The sequence below is a fragment of the Labrus mixtus genome, chromosome 1 (genome assembly GCF_963584025.1).
Source record: "Labrus mixtus chromosome 1, fLabMix1.1, whole genome shotgun sequence".
Classification (NCBI taxonomy): Eukaryota; Metazoa; Chordata; class Actinopteri; order Labriformes; family Labridae; genus Labrus; species Labrus mixtus.
This window is the reverse complement of record NC_083612.1, coordinates 2,085,431-2,105,430: the sequence shown is the minus strand read 5'-3', so window position 1 is coordinate 2,105,430 and position 20,000 is coordinate 2,085,431. Positions and strand designations below refer to the sequence as shown.

At 44.1% G+C, this 20,000-nt stretch overlaps 1 protein-coding gene across 1 annotated transcript in view; it reads left to right on the top strand.

The window, feature by feature from the left end:
- LOC132978986 (A-kinase anchor protein 13-like) overlaps nucleotides 1–20,000 on the top strand; it is a 124,805-nt gene that overhangs the window by 64,597 nt on the left and 40,208 nt on the right. Inside the window, exons 11-13 of the mRNA XM_061044408.1 lie at nucleotides 9,971–10,116; nucleotides 13,810–14,165; nucleotides 16,711–16,758. Of these exons, the coding sequence (XP_060900391.1) occupies nucleotides 9,971–10,116; nucleotides 13,810–14,165; nucleotides 16,711–16,758 (550 nt within the window). The remainder of the gene's footprint in view (nucleotides 1–9,970; nucleotides 10,117–13,809; nucleotides 14,166–16,710; nucleotides 16,759–20,000) is intronic.

Below are 20,000 nucleotides of genomic sequence, written 5' to 3'. Positions count from 1 at the left end.
GTTTTTTATATTTTACATTTTACATTTTTAAATTATATTTTATATATTGTAATATCTTCTTATTCTGTATTATTTAAGTTGTTGCTAGTTCTGCTTTATTTCCTTGTTAATTGTTTATCACCAATACACCAAGTCAGATTCCTTGTATGTGTAAATGTACTTGGTAATAAACCCAGATTCTGATTCTGGAAGATGAGCTCCAGGTGTTTCAGCTGCAACAACAAAGTGAGCGATACATTAATTCATCAAAACTTAGAATAAGATTAAGAAATACTTTATTTTGATAGTCCATCTGTTCACACTCAACAAGCTGTCAGTAGATATTCAGAGACATGTCAACAGTGTGTCAGTTGATTTTCAACAGACAGGTAACATACATTCAACTAACGGCTGAATTAAGAGAATATAATAAATATTCTGCTAAACCGTTTTTTTTTCAAAAGTTACTTTTGTTTCTTTTGCTTCTCCGGAAGTGAAATCTGATGCTTTTGAACTCTTCTGTGATCGTCAGAGCAGAACTTGCTAGAAGGTTTTTCTTTTTGTTTGTTTTATATTTAAAGATTTATTATCAGGTTTTTTTGTGCCGTGAACGTAGAGACCGGATCTGTGGTGGATAGAGTCAGAAATCATGGTGAGAGAGAGAGAGAGAGAGAGAGAGAGAGAGAGGAATGATATGCTGGAAAGAGGCCACAGGTCACATTCAAACCCGGTGTCGTCCGCTCAGAGGACTCTAGTCTCTGTACATGTGACGCATAATCTAACCGCTAGGCTACCAGCGTCCTCTTAGAGGTTATTACTGTGTTGTTACTTTGAGGCTGCAGAAGGAAAAGAACAGAGTAGATGACTTATTCCACTCTCCTGTTTGGTATGAAAACCCACCAAGTCTTCAATTCTCATGATCATGAAACAGAAACTTAACAGAAAGTTTTCAAAGTGTCGACGCTCGTTGAAGGTGTTGGTCGTTCATGTGTTAAAAGAGGCTGTTAGTGGTCTTCAAATGTTCACAGGTCTGACTGTTTTACAGAATCAGGAAGACTTTAAAGACGCTCTGCAGCTTTAGAGTCTCAGTGAGTTTCAGAGGTGTGTTTGAGCGGTGTCATGACCGAGAGGAGCGATGTGATACATACAACATGTCTTCCATCTGGACAGAAGAGGATGCACCAGTTAACCCTTTATGTGCTGCTGTCCATCAGCACAGTTTGGGGAAGTGACTTTTGTTCCTGTTACTGTGCGAGAAGTTTCTCAGAGCTTTGTGGCTCATGATGTCATCGAGGCCGATCTTAGAGCGCCGCTCTCTGAACCCAACGACCCGACAGACAGATGACCCAACGACCCCGACAGACAGATGACATCATAGTGAATAACACCTTCCTGCTATCAGCTGGAGAGAGAAAGACTTTAAAGAACACGGGAGTTTTTACATGTTTGACAGTTTTTAAAATACTTCTGACACCGACTGAGTCTACATGGACTACAGCTCTATTAAACGCCAACATGGCGTTGCAGATGTTTCTTCATTGCTGCAGAAGTAAGACGCTCTTGTTGCCACTGCCATGTTTGTTGTGCTGATGCGTCACTTGGTTGATGCCGCGCCTGCACAGTCGGCAGCTTTCAGAATCCGGGGTATGGAGTGTATATACATGACACAGTGCCACGTTCTTTGTTCTGGATCCGATGTTTACACACACAAACACAAAGCTGGGATACTCAAGTCCAAAATTCAAACTGTGGTTAAGGATTAATGATATCCACTTCACCGCCCTGTCAGACCAAAGTCAGCCTGCAGACACATACAGTATGTACAGGTAACAGAGAGAAAGGGACAACAGGTCAGCTGACCTCCACCAGAGGAGTCAGTGTGCAGAGGGAGCAGTCAAAATCACAAGAGAGAGAGACAGGCAGGGCGAGGGAGGGAGAGGGAGAGGGAGAGAGAGAAAGAGGGAGAGAGAGAAAGAGGGAGGGAGAGAGAGACAGGCAGGGCGAGAGAGAGGGAGAGAGAGAAAGAGGGAGAGAGAGACAGGCAGGGCGAGGGAGAGAGAGAGAGAGAGAGAGGGAGGGAGAGAGAGAGAGAGGGAGAGAGAGACAGGCAGGGCGAGAGAGGGAGAGAGAGAGAGAGAGAGAAAGAGGGAGAGAGAGACAGGCAGGGCGAGGGAGAGAGAGAGAGAGGGCGAGAGAGAGAGAGAAAGAGAGGGAGAGAGAGAGAGAGACAGGCAGGGCGAGGGAGAGAGAGAGAGAGGGCGAGAGAGAGAGAGGGAGAGAGAGAGAGAGAGAGAGAGAAAGAGGGAGAGAGAGACAGGCAGGGTGAGGGAGAGAGAGAGAGAGGGCGAGGGAGAGAGAGAGAGAGAGAGACAGGCAGGGCGAGAGAGAGGGAGAGAGAGAGAGAGGACAAACTGAAGAAAAGAAAGTAGAAACAGGAGGAGGATGTCAGGATGTCAGGATGAAGATTATTTAGTGCCACACAGAATATAACGTTGAAGGGTGGGTGATGGGGGATTTCCCTGCAGCAGCTGGGATGACATCACTTCCTGTTTGGCTGAGATAGCTCCCTCTTCTTAAACTCAACTCATCCCACGCATTCAGCATCTTTTCTCTCTCTCTCTCCCGTCAGGTCGAGAGTTTATGTCACAGATTGAATTGACTTCAGAAAAGTCTTCAGTAGTCTGAGTTGAATGAAGACTTTTTAAAGCAGACTAGTGAAACAGGAAGTCAAAGGGATTGACCCTCTTTAGCCGGTGTCAAAGGTCGGGGTGAAGAGGTCGACTGAGGGGTTTTAAGTTACCAAACCACCCGGGTCTAAGACGGAGATGAGACTTTGTTCTTACTGTGATCTGCCTGAAGGTGTCCGACAGTCTCAAAATATCCAAATCCAGCTGAGTGGAATCTGAAGTTTTACATTTCACAAAGTTTAGGTGCACAACGCTCAAGTCTTGTGCAAAAGCAACACTTCATAGAGAATGGCTGAAGCTTTTCCACATGCACACAATCGGCTGTGTGGCGGTCCTGAATCTGCGTCCCATCATCTCATGGATTCTTGTGTTTTGTTAAAAATGCAGCGTTTGGTAGTTTTGCTGCCTGTGGTCTGCAGGCCAGTGTTCACAGTCATGCTCCAAAGTGTTGTTTGTAATGTTGCATGATGTTTGGCTCGACTGGATCCACAAACCCTTATTTATATAGGAGGAGACACGCCTTGGCTTCAAGGGCCAAAATAATCCAGCGAGCACGGAAAACAAAGATATAGGGGTAAATGGTAAATTACAGTCTGGTTAAGTGGTGTTCAAGGACGACTGCAGACGATCGGATTTTTATTTTAGGGGAGAAAAAAGGAGGAATCATGTAAGCAGCATCTTGACTGAAGAGTGAAAAACTTTCTTCATGTTTTCAATTTTCCTAAAACAGATTTTATATTAAAATACAAGCAGGATGAGGTCGGGATCAAACTGTGCTATTCTCCTCCTGAAGTTTTCTAGATATTTTCAGGAGTGCAGATGTGAGAACAGCTTTAGCTGTCTGGGTTTTGTCCCGTTATCGATCCGTGTTAAAGAAGTTGTTCTGACTTGTTTTTGTCATCTTGACTCATTCCTGAGGTTAGACCCTTTCTCTCTTTTTCAGATTTAGAAACGGTCATGCACTCTTCCCTTCCAGAGTTGATAACTGCCACACTCTTTAATCCAGGTATCAGTTCGGGGAACATTCAAAGGCTGCAGTCGGAGCACTTCCTGACACTCCCTCACATGTGTGGTCTTTTCTCTTTTGATGCACCTGATTGCTGTTTGAGATCAGACACAGGAACTTCCAGAGTCTCCGGTTGTGATGAAATGTGATCGGGCCTCTGCTGCCTTAAACTCCCGGCTGCCAGAGGATCTCAGATTAGTAAAATCTGGTATCCTCTTTTTAAACTTTGTTCTATCTCAGCGCCTTTTATACTGACATGCTCCTTAGTGTGTCTTACAGTCTTGATCTGCTTGATTTGTTTTGACCTCTTTGTATTTTAATATCTGCCTTTGTGGCACTTTGTGATTTCGACTTGACTTGAAGGTAGATTCTAAATGTTTATAAATAAAAGTGACTCCGCCCCCCTGCTTTAGATTTCCAGGTCGCTGCTAGTCCTGGACGGTTAAACGTTCAACAAGTCATGTTTTTGGAAAGCGTGGACACAACATTTGAGTTTATTCAGATAAATAAAATCCTGTTTTTTACCCCAGAGAGCCGATAAGATCTGCACCTCCTCTCCTCTCTCAGCGTGAAAACGTGCAGACAGAGGAGAGAGTGATGTCATGACGACCATGGATTCTTCATCTGGTCGGTTATTTCTCACCACGTTGATTCTGCAGACGGGATGATTTGTGTGGAAAAGATCTTATCTTCTTCTGCTCAGAGTTCACGCCCGCTTTGTATTTGTCAAACAGTTTCAGCTGTGATAGGAAACCCAACAACTCTCAAGTCACTGGTTTCATGACTTTACAATAAAGTACAGCGTTGACAAGTTCTACATCTCTGTGTCTGCAACGATGATGAATGAAACAGTCAGTTTAACTCGATCACATGCTTCTGTCAGTTTCAAAGAAAGAATGTGCGACTTTTTGATCCAGTAGGTGTCGCCCTTGAGCACCAGCATGAAACCAAAATAAACTTCTGTTTGGCCACGCCTCCTCCATACTGAAGCCTCAGCCCTCCTCCAGAGACACACCTCCAACCCCTCCTACACGCGCGTTCACACAAAGGAGTTATCAATTAGAACGCTAGCTCGTAGCTTCACATTGTTGTGTTAGCATGCTAATGTTAGCGCTCTTTAGTTAGCTTGTAGCTTCACATTGTTGTGTTAGCATGCTAATGTTAGCGCTCTTTAGTTAGCGTGTAGCTTCACATTGTTGTGTTAGCATGCTAATGTTAGCGCTCTTTAGTTAGCTCGTAGCTTCACATTGTTGTGTTAGCATGCTAATGTTAGCGCTCTTTAGTTAGCTCGTAGCTTCACATTGTTGTGTTAGCATGCTAATGTTAGCGCACTTTAGTTAACTCGTAGCGTCACATTGTTGTGTTAGCATGCTAATGTTAGCGCTCTTTAGTTAGCTCGTAGCTTCACATTGTTGTGTTAGCATGCTAATGTTAGCGCTCTTTAGTTAGCTCGTAGCTTCACATTGTTGTGTTAGCATGCTAATGTTAGCGCTCTTTAGTTAGCGTGTAGCTTCATATTGTTGTGTTAGCATGCTAATGTTAGCGCTCTTTAGTTAGCTCGTAGCTTCACATTGTTGTGTTAGCATGATAATGTTAGAGCTCTTTAGTTAACTCGTAGCGTCACATTGTTGTGTTAGCATGCTAATGTTAGCGCTCTTTAGTTAGCTCGTAGCTTCACATTGTTGTGTTAGCATGCTAATGTTAGCGCTCTTTAGTTAGCTCGTAGCTTCACATTGTTGTGTTAGCATGCTAATGTTAGCGCTCTTTAGTTAGCGTGTAGCTTCATATTGTTGTGTTATCATGCTAATGTTAGCGCTCTTTAGTTAGCTCGTAGCTTCACATTGTTGTGTTAGCATGATAATGTTAGAGCTCTTTAGTTAGCTCGTAGCTTCACATTGTTGTGTTAGCATGCTAATGTTAGCGCTCTTTAGTTAGCTCGTAGCTTCACATTGTTGTGTTAGCATGCTAATGTTAGCGCTCTTTAGTTAGCTCGTAGCTTCACATTGTTGTGTTAGCATGCTAATGTTAGCGCTCTTTAGTTAGCTCGTAGCTTCACATTTCATGTAAACTGACACAGAATGAGCGTGATCTAAAAACTCTTACTAACATCCAAATAATCAGTGAGTATGTTCTTCTTCTTCTCTCTAGTTCTTGACTAAAACAGCTTTTATACACAAGGGGAGGAGCCGGCCGTCCCGTCCATGTAAACACGGCTCTGACAACAACACAGCCAGCGGGACTCGAGCTTCTCCCTCATTGTAGACAGTCATGACTCAGAGACACATTTACACAGGACAGACTTTATGATTTATTGATGTGGAACATGTTGATCATTCTTCCTTTAAAGCAGCAACATCAAGCGACTGTATCTGAGTTTTTTTCTGTTTTTCTGAACATTTTAAAGACTTCAGGGTTAAAACATGAACTGTGACAATAATCAGCAGTTGACTGTTAGTTGCAGGTATGTGAGACATGATTCTGCACGACAGCAGTGAGCAGCACTACAAAATGAAACGCTCCTCTGTGGCGATCGTTTTTAATCTCTGAATCAAAAAGTCAAATGAAAGATGAAGAAAAAAAACACATGTTGCATATTAGTGAAAGTAATGAGTACAGGTGTTCACGTTCAACAACCTCAACCACCCACTGACTCATCAGAGGGCTTTACACCTGTCCACTCTGTGTGTGTGTGTGTGTGTGTGTGTGTGTGTGTGTGTGTGTGTGTGTGTGTGTGTGTGTGTGTGTGAGGGGGAGACAGCTGTCAAAGCTCACAGTCCCCTGCTACTTTTGGAGGACAGGTGTGAGGGGGAGGAGTCTATGAAAAAACTCCCAGCATCCACTGCTGTCACCCCAACTCACCACCCCCCCCCCCCCCCCCGCCCCCCTCCCCAGACACACACACACACACACACACACACACACACACACATCACATTGTGGGATCCTCCACCCGTGCTGGACTTGTTACCTACGTTAAGACTCGGTGGAAATGTTTCTGGATCAGCTTCCTAAACCGCCGTGGTCGAGGTTAAGCGCTGGCGGAGCGCGTGGGGAGACAGGTCGGTGGAGATTTTATATTTGGAGTGTCAGATTGTGTGAAAGAAAGAAGAGCTTATTACTTTATGTTTGAGAAGCACGTCCACATGATATCACCCTGAATAAGACCTGGAGGTGTGTGACTCTTCTTCTCAGTGATTGGTTCAGAGACACTCACGCCGTATCTGTCACGACGTGTTTCAGACGGACTCTTTATGACACCACATTTCTCACTTTGTGTATTTTTGGCTTAAATGTTGATATGCAGCTGCACGGTGGTGTAGTGTTTAGCTCACAGCGAGGAGGTTTGTCAATATTCAGAAAAACTCACCGACCCATGCAGAGCTGGATAAACACTGAAGCTTCAGAGTCCACCACATGGTGACCTGAGTGAGCATGGACTCTAGAGAGGAGGGGGGGGGGGGGGAGACAGCTCTCTATGATGTTTAGAATTTAGACTGCAGTACTCATTTTAGAGATTCAGAGATACATACTGCTCCTTTAATGATCGATAATCTGGAAAAGTACGCGAACATTAAACTTCAGATCTAGAGTTGCTGTCTAAATAGCAGAACTTTGTTAGCTTTGTGCTAATAGGACAGCGTGTAGGAGTTTAAAAAAATAAGTAAATCACCCAATGTTGGGTTCCTATAGGACGTCAGTTTTCTCTAGAATCACGTCAGAGTTATGGTGGTATCATGAACACGTCGGCCTGTGGTGGAGCGTCTAACCCTCAGGAGGAAGTCTGTGACTGTGTCCCCTCGTTTGCTCCTTTCAGTGTAACAGATTATTATTAGTCAATTTATTGAACATGTTAAGAAAATACAAACACAAAATAAAAATAAAAAATAAAAATAAAAAAACTGGCTCCTCAGGATCCATAGCAACAAATAAATAATAGGATAGGATAGGAAGAAGTTTCCCTTCTTGTTTTTTGTGCATTATTCACAGAAAGATCAAAAAGTTTTCATCGATCAGTGGATGATGTCGGACTTGTTGGCCAAAACAAATTAAATTTTCAGACAAAACAACAAAAATAATGGGAACAGATTAACCAAGACCATCAGCCAAGAAATAACCAAACAGAAAAACAGAAAGTGACAGATTATTGCTAAAGTGACGGTCTCTGTCAAACCCCTTTGTCCCCCCTCTCCTGATCCCCTTCCCGCCCCTCCTTTTAACAGCTGACTGCAGCTCCATGTCCCCCCCCCCACATGCTATAGCAACATATGTTGTTCTTTGGGCGTCTGGCTTTACTTTAAACCTGCGTTCTTTATGATCTGTCCCTCGTTCCCTCACAGAATCCAGATCCTCCAGCGGCTGAACTCACACACACAAAGAGACGCACACACACGCTTCCTCTTTCTCACGTGAGCGCAGGGAAAATGTTCCTCAGGGACATAAAGAAGAACTTCCTCTTCTCCTGCAGAAATAGACCTCAGAGATGATGTAAAGGAACCCGCTGGGTGAATGATCTCATGCAGCTGTTCTTGGCATGTGGCTGAAGTAAGACTACTGTTATTACACATGTCTGCTTCAGCACACGCTTCCTCTTTTAGTCTGTCCTGGGATCTTATCTGATCATGTCCTTACATGTAGACGAGCAGAGAAATGTTGTGCTTGGTGCAAACTTTAGGGTGGGTTACTTGTTATTCAATGGGTCGGGGGGGGGGGATACCAAAAGCATCTCTTGTTGGGTTGCTGTTTAAAAAGCTGCTGTGGCTAAAGAAAGAGGGGAGTTGATGAACCGTGTTCTCAGACCAGATGGCTAGAGGCGGGGCTTAAAGGTCGAGTCTGTTGCTTTTTTTTGTTTTGTAAACACAACATTCAAACATCGCCCCTCCTCCTCTAGAAGCCCCGCCCCCTGCAGGATGTAGTGTGTACGTTTACTGCTTGTACCTACACTGCAAGCTAACTGTATTTTATTTTGAAGGAGGAAGCTGCTGACTCTGTCCTCACTTTAGGAGAAGTCTGTATTTTATTTTGAAGGAACAAGCTCCTGACTCCATCTTTAAAAGCGCGTGCATGATGTCCCTGATCACATCTGGTCAAACATCTGTAGAATGAGGTTTTCATTAACTTCTATATTTAAAGCTGATCCAGCAGGAGAGTCCTGCAGAGAGTCCTCTTAGGTCTTTGTCCCTCCTCCTCCTCCTCCTCCTCCTCGGGGTGACTGATGTGATGCTGCTCCGCCTTCAAACGCAGTTTTGCAGAAACATCAGTAACTCTTTCATCTGAATGAGAATCAGACTTCAGACTTCTTCACACACACAAACAGGAGTTGTTTTCTTTTGCAGTTTAGCACAGACGGCCTCAGTAAAGACAGGCGGCCATTGATCCTCCGGGCTTTTCACACCTTCTCAGATTCCCAGAAGTCACACTGATCTCTCAAAGACCTGATTATGTTTGAGAGGAGGGGGCGGGAACATATTATTCTGGAAACATGGCGTTTCTCTGTGTTTTTTTTTTTCTTCACTTTTTAACACTGAACGCTTCCTTTGAGGAAATCTGAAGTGACATGGATCTCGGGCTGAGACTGATGATTATTTTTCATTGATTCATCTGCAGATTATTTCCAGATCCACTGATGGACAAAGTTGATTAAATACTAAAATACTATATACTTAATACTATATTAAAACTTTTGGTTGGTGTTGATTATGGCTCCCCTTGTGGACGATGTGATGTCTTTTATCTCCCTGCTGTTTTTTCCTGATCATGAAGTGTCTTCATGGAGGAGCTACAGTACGTCTACTCGAGAGCCCGCCTCCTGAAAGTCATAATATTCTCGTTGATGGTTCTCTTTGCTTTTTTAAAGAAGTCTGATTCATAGCTGCACAAAAAAACTCCTCACAGGAGCTTTAAATGAAACGAAATGCGAGTAAATGTCATCACAACTTGTGAGCATGCTCAGTGATGTCATGAAGCTGCTTCATTTCCAAATCTATGGTCCGAAACACAAAGACGTTTCACTCCTCTTCATGTCAAATTGAAAAGCTGAAACCAGAGAATGTTTGACACTTCTGCTGCATTTGTTTCACTTCTCTTGGTTTGAAGGGGGCGTCACTGTTTTGGTTGTGTTGGCAACGGCCATGGTGGTGGGGGGGGATTGGGATGAGGGGTTACTTCACTGAGCTTGTATCCTGAACAACACTGTTGAGTCCTATTGATTAATAAATGAAATGTTGCAGCCTTGTCCTCCTCTGGTACGTTCATATTTATACATCAGTGTTAACACATGTGCTGTTTTTGTGTCTTTCAGGATCCTCACAGTCCTCAGAGTCTCCCAGCACGCCCAGCAGAACCAGCAGGGCCCCCAGTTGTCCGTCCACAGCTCACAGAGACTCTGGCAGCGACATCGAAAGCTTCCTGAACGCTGAGACGGGATACGACAGCGTCTTCAGAAAGGTCAGACTCTCTCTCCGCTTCCTCTTTGTAAACAGAGTTCTGTGAGTACGATGCATCCCCAGGAGAAACAAACTGGACCCCCGACCCAATGTTTCTTACTTGTCTAAGCTGAAAACATTGCACACTGCCTTTTAAAAAATCAATCACTGATCCAATGTGTCGGTTTCAAACTGGGAAGATGGAAACAAACTGCAGGGCAGGAGTGAAGTCAAGAAAAAGAAAATGTAAAATAAACTTGAAACGAGCAGAAAAAACTTCATACTTTTGATGTGTTTCCCTGCGAGTGTAGAAACAACTTGTTCCAAAAGATCAATGGAACAAATGTGAAATTAATGGACAATGTATTTACTTTGATTTAGCAGGAAATTCAGTGCACAACAACTTTCATAACACCCTCTCCTGGCTGCCATCCAAGCATCCCGCTCACTCTCACTGAGCAGCGAGAACATGTTTCTGTGTGTTTGCCCCTGCAGCTGCTCCTATAGGGATTATATAGTATATATGAAGCAGCTATTTTGTCAGTCTACGCTCTGCTTTTTATTTATCAGCACCCCGAGGCTGAGATGCCAAACATGTACTAAGCATCTTTTTCAAGCCGGCAGCTCTGCTCTCCGCTGCTGGAGGAAGCGCGAGCTGCGGTCCCTGCTGTCGCTTGGCTGATGTTTAAAGTCTGTTTGAAGCCGGGGCGCCCTTTGGTTACAGCTGAAATACTCGTTTTCTCTCCCATTTTCTGCAGTGTGGAGAACTCCAAGTATGCTCCTGTTAATGTGAACAAACGTCCTTTTTGTTGTAGATAATATCAGAGTGTGATGAACATTAGGACGCGGTGGACACACGGGGACGGGGTTTGAAGTCCACGGGCTTAACCCTCAGACATCAGTTTAATTTACTACCCTCTTAAGTCACTAAGGACAAAAATGTCCACTTCCAAAAAACTGATATAAAAATAGAACAGATTCATATTTTTTCGACTTTTTTTTGCATAAATCTCTTAAACAACTTCAGCCCTGCTCAAAACTACCAAACATTCAATCATTTTGAGGATTTTAACCCTTTAAATGCCAGAATCATGTAATCAAACTGGCATTTAAAGGGTTATAATTATTCAATATTTTATAGTTTTGAGCAGGGCTGAAGTTGTTTAAGAGATTTATGCAAAAAAAGTAGAAATAAATATCAATCTGTTTTATTTTTATAGCAGTTTTTGTAAATTGGACATTCTCGCCCTCCAATGTCCAAACAGGGAACTACATTTTAAATCTGATGCTACACAAAAACTAACAATGCATCAAAGTCAATATTTTGGATAATCTTTGACATATCCAAGACTGATTTTCTTTTTTTAAATCCCCCAGGCACCAAATATTTTTTATATGGAAAATAACAAATTTTTGTGTTTTCACAAATAACAACAGTGACATCAAGTAATCAAACTGGCATTTAAAGGGTTAAATTCCTAAAAATGATTGAATGTTTGGTAGTTTTGAGCAGGGCTGAAGTTGTTTAAGAGATTTATGCAAAAAAAAGTAGAAAAAAAAATCAATCTGTTCTATTTTTATATCAGTTTTTTGGAAGTGGACATTTTTGTCCTGAGTGACTTCAGAGGGTCGTAAACATGTTTCAGTGTTCTATTGATCTGTTAAAAAATAATAATAATTGCATTCCAAAATGTGTCAAGAGAGACTTCCTTACAAAATGTGTGCCATATGCACTAACAGACAAAATGATGACCAGATGAAGAGGAAACATTTGACCAAATGGACAAAAATCTCCATAGTGATGCATGAGGGTTAAATTCCCCCCAAAATACCCCAACAGCTAAATTCAGCTTCAGTAAGAAAGGATTAATGTCTGCGGTGTCTTTTTTGTAGAATATCTCATACTGGAAATGTTCTACAAGCCGTGGAAAAAAACTGTGAGAGAAAATGTTGTATCACTGTAAGGTCACGTGGAGCGGCGCTCTTTAAAGGCTCTCCAGCTCCAGTTTGAAAGTGGAGGAAAGAGAAAGTTTGAAACTGAGCTCACTCCTTCCCCTGCTTCCAAAGCTTCAATCGAACGACTCCCAAAACATGACCTGCACTCGTATGCACTCTCTCTCTCTCTCTCGGCTGAATGTATACACGTTAAATACTCACATAAACAAACCCACACTCTCTCCCAGAGGACGCCGTGTCGGCTGCATGAAGCAGATCTTTCATTCGGAGCTCTCCAACAGAAGCGTCTCTGTGCTGAGCTCACACAGTGCAGCTGGCAGCACAATAGAGCCAGTTAAAGCTCACACCTACAAATTAGCTCTGAACGCACCATCCCATACCTGTGTGTGTGTGTGTGTGTGTGTGTGTGTGTGTGTGTGTGTGCACACAGGAGCTGTTTCCCACCAGAAACACACAGCGAGCACTTTATTTATTTATCAGAGCTGTTTGTTTCCTCGGCCTCATTCTTTACTCATATTACAGAGCGGCCTCGTAAAGACGCACAAACAGGGACTGTACGAGGGAGAAATGTTGCTCTCCTTTATCATGAAGTCACCTTTTCTTCTTTGCATCCCCCTCCCCCCCCCCCTCCTGTCTGACAGGGATAGTCTCCTGCTGTGAGGTTCATGTGTGAACAACAGATCAGGAGGATTTCTGGGTCAGTCCTCCTGAAGTTATCTAGATATTTTCAGGAGTGTGGATGTGAAAACGTCTTGTGTCCTGTAACTTTGGCTCTGTGCCGTCGTTCTGTGTTTTCTGATAGTTTCAGTCTGTTTCCACCTCCTGACGTTAATCCATAAATCTTAAAGGAGTGCATGTGTGAAAACGGCGTTGGTGTATAAGTTGGCTACATTCTTCCAGAGAAAGGTTTGTTTTCTCAGCGTCTGCCGTCATTTATTGGTGTTTGGTTTGAATGTCAGTGTTTTGCTATAAAGCTGCTCGGCCTCATTATCCTTAAGCTTTGCCATTTGGTCCTCATTATATCTCGTTCCTGCGGGTTAAAAAGCTCCCTGACGCTCTCTTTATTCATGCATGAGTGAATGAACGTTGATGGATATACATGATGAGAATAATTGGAAGTTCTCTTCTCTCACATAATCTACATAGATCTATTTATTTATTCAGTATTCAGTTATTTATACTTCAGTGCTGTTTGGTTAAAGGTTTCTTTTCTTGTGAGGCTCTGTTGTCGACTCTTCCTTGGTCACATTCATATCAGCCATTTTTGATAAATGATTGCAAAACAAAGTGACTTTCTGACAATTTTTCTCTATTCACACATTTTTTATTTTTTGGCTCAGTTCATTTCAAAAACATTTTCTAATCGAGCTCTGTGCCGGAAATCCGGACGGTCTCTCAATAAAATGGTGACCTTCATTTCCTGTGGATAATATACTTGCATGAGACAAGAACCTCAAACAACCCCACTTAAAACAACAACAACAACAACAACAACAACAACAACAACCCCTCTAAGCATCCTGAGATCGTCATGGACTAATCCTTGGTTCCATGTAGGATGGATATTAATACTTTGAAAGAGGATACTAGTGCACATGTCGAGTCTCTGAAATACCAACATTTCATCCGGTTATAGAATTTATCTCTGTCATCTTTCCATAAATGAAGCGAGGTCTGATTAACTCTGACAGTTCCCTGTGGGACGCCTGGGAGAGAGATTTTTAAAATTAAAAGAGTCTCTCTTTTTTCTTGTCTGCAGAACGACGAAGCAGTGACAGGAGGAGACAGCACCAGCGAGGTCTCCGTCTCCTGTTCCTCCACCGACGACACCGCCAGCGTAGGTCCGTCCAGCTCCAGTCCCGAGGGCAGCCAGGGTCTGGAATGCAGCTGGAGCCCGGAGGAGGGCGTCCGGACCGGGGCTACTGTCACTGCAGGACTGGACAGCGGCGGCGGTGGAGCGGGAGACGCTGAAGAAGAGGCCAAAGACAGAGTGAGCGAGGTGCCACGGCGCTCCTGCCTCCTCAGGAACAGCATCCGGTCCATCTCCCCTCTGCGGCGCCACAGCTGGGGTCCGGGAAAGAACAACGGAGGAGACGCAGAGATGAACCAGAGGAGGTAAGACCGAGGAGGAGGCTGTGGTGGCGTTGGTTTCATCGTGGTATTTGCTGGTGTTAGTCTGATGTGTGCAGACTTTTAGAGCTTGTTGAGTTCTTTCCCTCTGTGCCATGTTGAATGTTTCCTCCTCCTCCTGCTGCGAGCAGCTGTGTTACCATGTGTCTGCTGCTTCTGTGTTAACACATGTGATGCACAAACTCGTTCTGACAGTCATCAGTTAACACTCACTACTCGTTCTGGTCGTTAAGAGTTTATTTAGCTCTTTATTTAACAATTTCCCTCCATGCAAAAACACGCAGAGAAGTTAAATGACACATCAAATACCAACCTGCCATCACCAGGCTGCAGCTTAACTTTATTATACCGACGCTTGTTTACATATTATCTCCTTATATTCAACACTGTCACGGCTTGATTTAAGCTTTAAAGAGGAAAACAATAAGCATTCAATTCAAGAACAAAACAGATAGTCTAAAAGATTTACAGAAAAAGAAAACCAAACACACGAGCAGAAGTTTCAGACACGATAACAACCGTTAAAAAAACACATTAAAACTAAGCTGCAACGTCCGGTGTTGAATAATGAAGCTGATGCTGAAGTGTTAAAATCCTGCAGTTCCTGGAGTGTCCACTAGAGGCTGGCTGCAGAAGCACAGGAAGTCACATACACACCCATTCTAAAAAGCCTGTTTTTACAGCAGAGATTAACATGTTTACAGCCTGGTTCAAAAAACCAAATAGGTGTGATTAGCTCATGTCTCGATGGACACACACTGTACGGGGGGTGAATGTTTTGATGACTCATCAGTTTTGATTTGATGAAGGATAAGAGTTATTCACAATAAGGTGTGTAGCTGACCTGATTGACAGGCGGGCGCACATTCATATTTACAGCTCATGGTTATGACCAAGTCTGTCTCAGATGTCTGCAGACTTGTTTTAATAAAAAGGCCGTGCAAAGAAAGATGTTGGATATAAAACAGGAAACAACTTCTTTACGATTATATCAGCTGTTATTTTTATTTTTATGAACAGCTGTAGCCCGTCTCTGAAGTGTAGCTAATGACACAGCTGAATCTTTAGCTGGTGGTGCCCCGTGTGGATCAACACGAGGCTCCTGCAGCACAACAGAAGCATGCAAAGGGATTAAGACTAAACATGTAGCTGTGAAGAATCCAGACTTCAGGGCCACCTCTCTATCTTTAGAAGGATGTGTTGATCGTTTATAGCGAGGGGGGAAATGAAACGCTTTATAAGAGTGAGTCAGACAGCATGATGACCTCGCTCTCCGGCCTCTACGGCGCCGTCACATTCAAGAGGAGGTCTGAGATATACAGGAAGTATGATAACTGCATGATGTTTGAGTAGCTTCAGCCAGCAGCTGGTTATGTTAGCTTAGCATAAAGATCAGACACATGAGGCTAGCCTGGCTATGTTCTAGTTTGCAACAAACAGCTGACTCCACCTTTAAATCTTTACGTTGTCATTTCATTGTTGTTGTGATACCCGACTTCTTTAAGTGGATCACATGGACTCAAAGAGGAACCTGTGAGAGTCGGCAGGTTAGAGGACAAAGATCGAGGTCGCTGTAATCTCTCAAAACCGAGAGGACAGTTTCAGCGTTAATATCGGCGTCCCAATCTGTGAGGTCACGTTGCGTTTAAGCTCCACACACACAGTCAGACATGCACACACACACACACACACACACACACACACACACACTGCGCTGTGCTGCCCTGCTGTCAGCTGATCCTGTCTCTCCTCTGTAACGCCTCTGTTACTACCTCTGAAGACGGTACGGCAGATTGTGAAAATTGGCATCAGTCATGTCATCTTAAATCTGTCCCTTTAAGACGATTATCCTGAACACAGGATGTTTTGTTTTTACTCTGCGACATGACGATGTCCCAGACAGACCTGCCTTAAGCCGGTCTCACACTGCAGGATAATCAGGACCATTTGAGGTCAGATTCCTTCCCGACAATCGCGGTGATGTTCCCGACTCGAGGATGCTCGGAAACGATTATAAATCTTCTCCAAATTCTGTTGTAGTTTTAGTCGTATAAAGATCCAATCTTATCTTCCCGATCTGCTCGGAGAACGTTGAAGACGCCCCGATTTATTTCAAACATGTTTGATATTTAGGAATTTAAAATCTTGGCGATTACGTCATTCAAAGGGTCTGGAGGAAGTCGTGTGTCTGAAGAGAACAACCCATGTTGTCCTCGTCTCCCCCGGATATTTCTTCACCCTAATTGCGTTCCTCCGTCGGGCACGATAATCTAAGTAACCTCCTGTAGTCTGTGAAGTTCCATTATGTTCATATCTTGTAGTGTGAGCATGTTTGAGATTATGTAGAAGAAGATCTGTTAAAACTCCTGCAGTGTGAGGGGGCGGGCTCCTACACACTGAGAAAAAGATGTCCCCCATCAGAAAATAGAAGAGTTCATTCTTTCATTCATTATGTCCGTATTGACCCGCCCTCCCCTCTCATCCCCTCTCATCTCATCACCCGTCTGTCTGTCTCATCCATCACCTCCAGCTCCGTCTGTAGCCATGGTGAAGGGAAGCTGACCTTTCACAGGAGAAGGTAATCATAAATCACATTCATCAGATCATTGGAAAGATTGACTTGTTGCTAGGTGACCAGCGAGGGCGTGGCCTCGGTGTATAAATGTGTGCTGGCTGATCTCCTGCTGCTGCTTTGTGCTGCGTCCCTGCTCACTACTGCTCTCTTTCCCCCTGCTGGAGTGTCAGGTGTACTACCGCAGAGAGACGGCTGACACCTACTGGTGTTTTATTTTTATTGGTGTGGTGAGAACTGGCAGCCAATGGGTGAAGAGGGGAGTGTGTCATCGAGGACAGAAAACGTTTGTTGAGGCGTCAGGGGAAGTTTGGACTTCAGGAGAAGAAAGTGATGAAAGCAGGAGGGATGTTGAGTTTACTTTGTGCATAAATGTTCCTCGATGTCAGAAGAATGGCTTCGTTCACTGTGTGAAAACTACGGTGGCTGGGAAGTTCAAACCAACAGTAAAAAGTGTGAAACATTCACACAAAGCTTGAGATAAGATGAACACTCAAACTATGTTCAATCAATGCAAACGTGACGACCTGACTGAACTGATCTGTGGAGACTCAAACTGATGAAACAACATTTTATATCCTCAGTCTTTAAATGTTTTTAATAAATGAATTAAAACTCCACTTTCTGCTCTGCAAAAAAATAATCTTTGAACCGCAGTGCATGATGGGATATATTGCTTGAATAGTGAACAGTCGGTTGTGCACTAGTCTTCCCAATGCATTGTGGGATACAATGAGTGCACTATAGGGTAGGATGATGCTCACAGCCTCATCTAATATCGCTCCTCTTAAGTTCAGCGTTGGGTAGCGGGTGAATAACAACCGGCCTCTGATTGGCTCTGACTTAGAGAGCACTTCTGAGACTGTCAGGCCTCGTCGTTCTCTGAGAGGGGAAACAACAGAAAACACTTTTAAACAGTGTTAATGTCACCTCGGCTACTTTTACTGTGAGTTTGACTACACATTTGACTACACATTTGACATTACTGGGAAACTGTTGAGTTCCTGTCAGCGCTCGTGATGTCAGCACACCAAAATACTGCAACAGGAAATGATCTTCAAACTATTTTAAGTGTTCGCTGTGTGAAGAAGTCGTTTGTTCACACTCAGAGAGGCAGTTTGTCAAAGCTTTGTTTCTCATTTTTCACATGCACCTTACTAACCCCCCCCCCCCCCCACACACACACACACACACACACACACACACACACACCTCACACTCTGTTAGCTTCAGCTGATGCCCTCCTGAAGCTCCCCTCAGTCACTGTGTGGAAGTAGTTAGTTCCCTCAGGTACAGCGTGTGTGTGTGTGTGTGTGTGTGTGTGTGTGTTTGTGTGTGTGTTTGTGTGTGTGTCTGTGTGTGTGTGTGTGTGTGTGTGTGTGTGTGTGTGTCTGTGTGTGTGTGTGTGTGTGTGTGTGTGTGTCTGTGTGTGTGTGTGTGTGTGTGTGTGTGTGTGTCTGTGTGTGTGTGTGTGTGTATGTGTGTGTGTGTGTGTGTGTGTGTGTGTGTGTGTATGTGTGTGTGTGTGTGATGTTTTGACCTACTTTGAATCATATTTACATGCTGCTTGATTTGCATTTGTCGTTTTTTGAGGGTGAACGTGCGTCTCTGCATGTGTTCTGCCCAGACGATCAGTCAGTCAGACAGTCAGTCAGTCAGAGAGTCAATCAGTCAGTCAGTCAGTCAGACAGTCAGTCAGTCAGAGAGTCAGTCAGTCAGTCAGTCAGAGAGTCAGTCAGTCAGTCAGACAGTCAGTCAGTCAGTCAGTCAGTCAGTCAGACAGTCAGTCAGTCAGTCAGTCAGACAGTCAGTCAGTCAGTCAGTCAGTCAGTCAGTCAGTCAGACAGTCAGTCAGTCAGTCAGTCAGACAGTCAGTCAGTCAGTCAGACAGAGAGTCAGTCAGTCAGTCAGTCAGACAGTCAGTCAGTCAGTCAGTCAGTCAGACAGTCAGACAGTCAGTCAGTCAGTCAGTCAGTCAGACAGTCAGTCAGTCAGTCAGACAGAGAGTCAGTCAGTCAGTCAGTCAGTCAGACAGTCAGTCAGTCAGACAGAGAGTCAGTCAGTCAGTCAATCAGTCAGTCAGTCAGTCAGTCAGACAGTCAGTCAGTCAGAGAGTCAGTCAGTCAGTCAGTCAGTCAGTCAGTCAGAGAGTCAGTCAGTCAGACAGTCAGTCAGTCAGTCAGTCAGAGAGTCAGTCAGTCAGTCAGACAGTCAGTCAGTCAGAGAGTCAGTCAGACAGTCAGTCAGTCAGAGAGTCAGTCAGTCAGTCAGTCAGTCAGAGAGTCAGTCAGTCAGTCAGTCAGTCAGTCAGAGAGTCAGTCAGTCAGTCAGTCAGTCAGACAGTCAGTCAGTCAGTCAGACAGAGAGTCAGTCAGTCAGTCAGTCAGTCAGACAGTCAGTCAGTCAGACAGAGAGTCAGTCAGTCAGTCAGTCAGTCAGACAGTCAGTCAGTCAGTCAGTCAGTCAGACAGTCAGTCAGTCAGTCAGACAGAGAGTCAGTCAGTCAGTCAGTCAGTCAGACAGTCAGTCAGTCAGACAGAGAGTCAGTCAGTCAGTCAGTCAGTCAGAGAGTCAGTCAGTCAGTCAATCAGTCAGTCAGTCAGTCAGTCAGTCAGACAGTCAGTCAGTCAGAGAGTCAGTCAGTCAGTCAGTCAGTCAGTCAGTCAGAGAGTCAGTCAGTCAGTCAGACAGTCAGTCAGTCAGTCAGTCAGTCAGAGAGTCAGTCAGTCAGTCAGACAGTCAGTCAGTCAGAGAGTCAGTCAGACAATCAGTCAGTCAGTCAGAGAGTCAGTCAGTCAGTCAGTCAGTCAGAGAGTCAGTCAGTCAGTCAGTCAGTCAGTCAGAGAGTCAGTCAGTCAGTCAGACAGTCAGTCAGTCAGTCAGTCAGTCAGACAGTCAGTCAGTCAGTCAGTCAGTCAGACAGTCAGTCAGTCAGACAGTCAGTCATTCAGTCAGTCAGTCAGTCAGACAGTCAGTCAGTCAGAGAGTCAGTCAGTCAGTCAGACAGTCAGTCAGTCAGTCAGTCAGTCAGTCAGTCAGTCAGAGAGTCAGTCAGTCAGTCAGTCAGTCAGTCAGAGAGTCAGTCAGTCAGTCAGTCAGAGAGTCAGTCAGTCAGTCAGTCAGAGAGTCAGTCAGTCAGTCAGTCAGTCAGTCAGTCAGTCAGAGAGTCAGTCAGTCAGTCAGTCAGTCAGTCAGTCAGACAGTCAGTCAGTCAGAGAGTCAGTCAGTCAGTCAGTCTGTCAGAGAGT